The 5,459-nt window shown below is 65.3% G+C and overlaps 2 protein-coding genes across 2 annotated transcripts in view; both read right to left on the bottom strand.

Annotated features, from left to right (window-relative positions):
* Positions 1-1,474, bottom strand: part of SLC37A4 (solute carrier family 37 (glucose-6-phosphate transporter), member 4) — a 32,394-nt gene extending 30,920 nt beyond the window's left edge. The window contains exon 1 of the mRNA XM_009323385.1: positions 1,453-1,474. The gene's annotated coding sequence lies outside the window, so the exon portion shown is untranslated. The remainder of the gene's footprint in view (positions 1-1,452) is intronic.
* Positions 1-5,459, bottom strand: part of HYOU1 (hypoxia up-regulated 1) — a 32,129-nt gene that overhangs the window by 22,129 nt on the left and 4,541 nt on the right. The window contains exons 5-11 of the mRNA XM_009323395.1: positions 5,273-5,383; positions 5,003-5,092; positions 1,930-2,097; positions 1,476-1,592; positions 1,261-1,378; positions 283-574; positions 85-175 (exon numbers count right to left, since the gene is read on the bottom strand). Coding sequence (XP_009321670.1) covers positions 85-175; positions 283-574; positions 1,261-1,378; positions 1,476-1,592; positions 1,930-2,097; positions 5,003-5,092; positions 5,273-5,383 — 987 coding nt within the window. The remainder of the gene's footprint in view (positions 1-84; positions 176-282; positions 575-1,260; positions 1,379-1,475; positions 1,593-1,929; positions 2,098-5,002; positions 5,093-5,272; positions 5,384-5,459) is intronic.

The following is a 5,459-nucleotide window of genomic DNA, read 5'->3' as shown; positions in this document are numbered from 1 at the left end:
CTCCTGCTGGCACGCACAGGCGCTCAGCCCTGGGGATCGGGGACCCGCTCCCCAGCCGGCTGTGGTGCCGGTACCCCCGCTCACCCGGGACTCCATCAGCCGTGACTTCTCCACGTGTGCCTCCTTCAGCATCTTCTCCATCTCCTCAATCTTCCCCGCCTCCATCCCGCTGGCACTGCAAGACAGCCGCAGCTGCCGTCCCAGCGGGAAGGACCTCGAGCCAGCAGCGTGGCCAGCAGATCGGGCTGTCCCTCTGGCCGTGGGAGCTGGCCCCAGGGTTACCTGGAGATGTTGTCGGGTGAGCAGGCAGAGTTGTTGCCCGTGGAGATGCTCGTCTCCATGCTGTCTGAGCTCTCCAGGCTGAGGGTGTCGTACGCGTGGTCCAGCTCCTCGGCCCGGGGCCCGATGCCATGGGGACGGTGGTGGTGGAGGATGGAGTGATGCACGAGTGGGGGGAAGGCAGCGGGGAAGGGGGGCTGCCCATGCAGGGCTTCCCACTGGGACTGAGCCTCGGCGGCCGCTTTCTGCTTCAGCTCTGCCAGCCGCCGCTTCTGCTCCTCAATCACCTGCTGACCTGCGCCACGGGAAGAAGACAATGACGACTAAGCGCGCCGTGCTCAGAGCCGCACCATGGCAGGTGAGGCGACGGTGCAAGCAGGAGAAGATGCTGCAGGCGCTGCTGGAGCAGGGGAGGGATGGTGGGGGCAGAGGTGGGAGCCGTCAACACCACTCCCAAGTGAGCGCGGCAAGCAGCATCTGTCCGGGCAGGAGGAGGGGGCCCGGGCAGCCAAGGGGGCACATGCGCCAGGCTGGCAGGAGCAGGCTGGACAAAGCATTAGCAGGTTAGGAATGCACAGGGTTGTCCCTAAGCGGATGCCAAGAGGCACGCGGGGTCCTGGGCTGGTCATGCCCCTCCTATGCATGGCAGAAGGTGCCAGCAAACAGCCATGCTGCTGCCTCCAGGCTGCTCTAGGCAGTCCAAGCCGCCCCATGTCTCTACCTGGTAGATCGCCCGGCTGCAAGGGCTCTGCTGGGAGCGGCTCGGCTGGAGACACGCCGTCGGGCAGAGGGGTTGGGAGGGAGAAGGAGGGAGAGAGGGGGGAAAAGCGAGAGACCGTGAGAGAGGCAACGCATCCCGCCGGACCACCGCCGCTGCCGCCCTTGGCCGGGCTCCCTTCTCCATTGCCTGAGTGGCAGCAGGGGAAGCATCTCCCAAAGTCCCACCACCCCGCAGAGCCAGGACATGGAGCCGGAGCTTACCCTTCTGCTGCAGGGCCAGCTGGCGCTTAGTCTCGATGTCTTGCAGCGTGGCCGCCAGGTTGCGGGGCAGGCTGCCCACCGGGCTCGGTGGGCCCTGAGCAGGACGGCAGGTGGTCAGCTGTGGGGACAGGGACGGGGGCTAGCACCGGGCACGCAGGAGCCATGGCCGGGGTGGCCACGGCCGTGCGACACCCAGCTCCCCCCAGCAGCCATACCTTGGGTGAGGGGCTGCGCCCCAGCACGCAGAGGTTGAGCTGTGAGGACGAGGGAGTCACGGTCTTCATCCGAGGGGTGAGGGCACCAGCGTCGCCCTCTGTTTTGGCACGATAGACCTGGGCACAGAGACAGAGAGGTGAGAGCGGCACGGGGGGCTGCAAAAGCCCCCCTGGATGGATGGCTCAGCCGTCGGTGGGGCTGAGCATCCCCTCCCCAGACCCTGCCCCTGTGTCGGTGCCCTCTTGGCAGGGGGTGCAGGCAAGAGGAGACAGCGGCTGCCTGACCCAGGCGTTCTGCCCACTGTGGGTCTGCTCTGCCCCTGCCCGCCGCGGCAGCTGGGTGCCTGGCAGCACCCAGGATGTGGAGCCAGCTCGAGCATCTCTGCACTGCCCCGCTCCTGCCGCGGCCGGCAGCCCCGAAGCCTGAGCCCCAGCGGCAGGGAGCCAGGATTACCTGGAGAGGCTTGTGAGAGGAGTGAGCTTTAGCTGGAAGCGGAGGAGGGGAAGAAGGAGGAGAGACAGAGGAGGAGGAGGTCTCAAAGCCAGCCATGACCTCCTGGTACCACTTCTCTAAATCAAGAGCCGGGAGCCACACGGGGCCCCCCAGCAGCTGCTGCTCCATCTGGAGAGAGACGCGGCGTGAGAAATGAGGGAGGGCAAAATGCAGAGAGAGGGACATACGCACAGAGATAGAGAGGTCAGAGTATCCCTGCCTGTGACTGCAGTGCCCCTCCAGAACGGGACCTGCAGACCCCTGGGGACCCTGTGCACTCCCTGGCTGAGTCCTGGCAGCTCTGGGACCCCCTTGCTGCTCATGGGGCCAGCGAGACCCAATGCAAGTTCCAGAGGGGCACAGAGACCCCCTGCCCTGCACCGCGGGTTGGGCAGGGCCCAGGCAGGCGGCAGGGCGCCAGGCAGGCAGTGAAGCAGAGGGCAGGGCAGCGAGAGTTACGCAGGCTGGCAAGAGCCTGGGCTGCTGCTCGGCCTCATCCGCAGCTCACCCCTTCCCGTGCATCCCCATCACCTCCCGGGGACAGCATGGGGGCAGAGGGAGGGAAACAGGGCACAAACCTCTGCAGAGACGGAGGGAGAAGAGAGAGATGGAAGAGGAGGAGGAGCAGCACAGCCTGAGGATGAAGGAGCCGGAGGGGCGCAGCCCAGCGGGGAAGCAGGGGCGTGGAGGCCACCCAGGATGCCCGAGAGCTGCTCAACGGTCACGTACTGGGCAGAGAGAAGCAGATTAAACCAGGAGAAGAGGCTCCAAGCAAGGGCAAGCAGGCACAGGGGAATGAGCAGGTGGCTCCAGCTCCCAAAAGAGGATGCCATGTCCCCAGGAGGAAGGCCAGATGGTGCTGCCTGCCGCCCCGGTGCTGGGCACTGGGTCAGGTCCCCGCCTGCTCTGCATCCTCCTTGCCTGGGACTGGCGGCCAGGACTGGGTCCAACAGGCAAAAGGCCGCCCTCCCACCCCGCTGGTCACCCACTCTACTCCCCAGTGCCGCTGCCACTGCCCCAGAGGGCAAAGCCCATCTGGAGCAGGCGAGAAGCACTCCCTGGCAAGACCGGGCAGCTCCAGCCTCTGCTCCCTGCTCAGCTGCAGCTGGACAAGTCCCCCAGCCCAAGAGAGAGGTGGGTTCCAAGCACCAGGGCACACGGGGAGGCCACGTGGTCTGCAGCATCCTCGCTGCCCGGGATGCAGCGGGCAACCCAAGAGAGCAAACCCGAGCATGCTCTGGAGCGGGTACCTCGTCAGCTGCGGGAGGTACAGCAAGCAAGAAAGAGCGCTGAGCGGCAGCAGGGGCAGCAGCAGAAGCTTTAGTGTCCGGGCTGGGGCCGTGCGCATTGCTGCAGAACCTGAAAACGTCAGACAGCCTCATGTACTCCTAGAAATCCACGGCGGAGGAGAAGGAGGAGAGTTAGACCCATGCACTGGCATCATGGCGCTGACTGCAAAGCTGGAGCAAATCTCCCCGCGCGCGCGTGCCCCACCACCACCTGCCCAGCCCTTCCCTTCCTTGCTGCCCTCCCTGCCTGCGGCTGCCTCGGTGCACCGCATGGGATGGGGAGCGGGGTGCCCAAGCTGGGCGTCCCAACACACCGCCTCGCTCCTGCCTTAGCTGCAGCTTTGCTGGGTGCAGGCTGGGGGCGGAGTACTGCAACCTGCCCTGCCGAGGCCCCAGGCGCCTTCAGCTGTTCCCATCACCCAGATCTTGGGGTCCCCCGGGGCCTCCGGCCACAAGCCCTCCCCAGTGCGACAGCACCGGATGAGGCACCTCGAGCTGCTCCGAGCCAACTTAAATTCCGCTTCCTCACCCTTTCTGAACCAAACATGCTAAAGCCGTGGATTTGCTCTTTTTTTTGGGGAAGGCAGGCTAGCACGACCCTAAAGGATGCTGTCAGGAGGTGCCCAGCCAGCGGGTAAGTGGCGGGCAAGGGGGAAGCGGAGGGATGCCTGTGGCACACGGCGCCATGCCAGGGTTAAAACCGAGGGCGGCAGCCGGGATGCCTGGCGGGCTCAGCAGAGCACTTGAAATCAGGATCTGAGTGTTAATGAGCACAGCCGCTGGAGAGCTAAATGAGAAATGCCCCAGCCGTGCCATCTCAGCGTGCTGCTGTGGGGATGCCCTGCTGCCCGAAGGCGACGTTAGTCCGCGGTAAGGGGTCTGGTGGTGGCTCAGCCAAGGACGGGGCAAGCGAGCAAGCACGTGCAGTTAGTCCCGTTACCTCTTGTGCCTTGGGGTAGGAGCGGGCGGCAGGAGAAGCTAAGGAAGCAGCTGCTGCTGGCAGGGGGCTCAGGGGCTTAGTTCCCTCCAACAGCTCATAAGGCTCTGAGATATGGAGGGTCTCCTGTTGGAGGGTAAAGATCACATAGGCAAGGCGGGCACAGGCAGCAAGGTGGCAGCAGGAGGAGCCCCATTGCGGGCAGGCGCAAGGGGACTCTGCCATCCTGCCCCTCTGCAGCAGCGGGTCGGGTGGTACCACGGTCCCCGAGGGCATCATGGCTCTGGCTCCCCACTCAGAGCCACGAGCAGGGCAATGGGGCGACCCACTAACACCTAAAAGCCTTTGGACATGAATTGGAAGGGGTCCCCTGTACTGGCACCAAGACAGCCCCACACTTGCTTCTCTGGCAAGGACGGGACCCCAGGCAGTGCCTGCCCCAGGTGCGCCGCAGCCATGCTGAGCCCTTCCCTCATGGGCACTCGCAGCCCTCGCCGAGCTGCCTGTTAAAAGCCTGGACTGCTGCTGGGCTCCTGCAGCACCCGAGCAGCCTGGCAGGTGAGATGCTGCTGCTTCCAAGCCCAGCTCTGTTGCGTTTCCCTCCCTCCCAACCTGGCAATGCTCTCTACAGCCCACAGAGAGGCTCTGAGCAGCCGGGAGCACCCGACTCCAACCAGAAGGTGCTTGGGAGCACAGGAGCCGCTGCAGAGCAGAGCTTGTGGTGCACCAGGCTTGTCCCTGCTGGAGACAGCGGCTCAGGGCGGCAGGAGAGCAGCCCTAGGGACCATACCCCCCTCTCTCCACTTACCTCTCTGAGAGCTGAGGACATTTTGGGGAAGCTCCTGCCGCCTGTGAGGAGCTGGTATCGCCTCTCCAGAGACACGAGCTTCTCCTTCTCCTGAGCGCGGGGCGACAGCGAGAGCAGAGGCAGCTGGTGGTTACTGGCACCCCGCGACCAGTCCCCCCCAAACTCACTCCAACTGTCAGCACCTCGGCAAGAGCCAGCACAATCTTGTCCCCTGCCTCAGGCACCCCCAGGGTCGGGGAGCACATGTCGACCCCCCGATCCCTGCATTACCTTCTGTAGGAGCTGCAGGACGCCGTTCCTCTCCCTGGCCAGGCGCTCGGCCTCCTGGGCGCTCTGCAGCAGGATCTGGGCAGCCTGGGCGTCCAGGGCAGCCACCCGCTCCTGGGGAGCAGGCAGTGGGGATGAGCTGGCCGCCAGAGAGCTGTGGGGCTCAGCTGGACCTGCAGGGCGCAGCCCG

This window comes from Pygoscelis adeliae, unplaced genomic scaffold, assembly GCF_000699105.1.
Source record: "Pygoscelis adeliae isolate BGI_AS28 unplaced genomic scaffold, ASM69910v1 Scaffold855, whole genome shotgun sequence".
In the NCBI taxonomy this organism is placed as follows: Eukaryota; Metazoa; Chordata; class Aves; order Sphenisciformes; family Spheniscidae; genus Pygoscelis; species Pygoscelis adeliae.
This window is presented reverse-complemented; position numbering and strand designations above follow the sequence as displayed.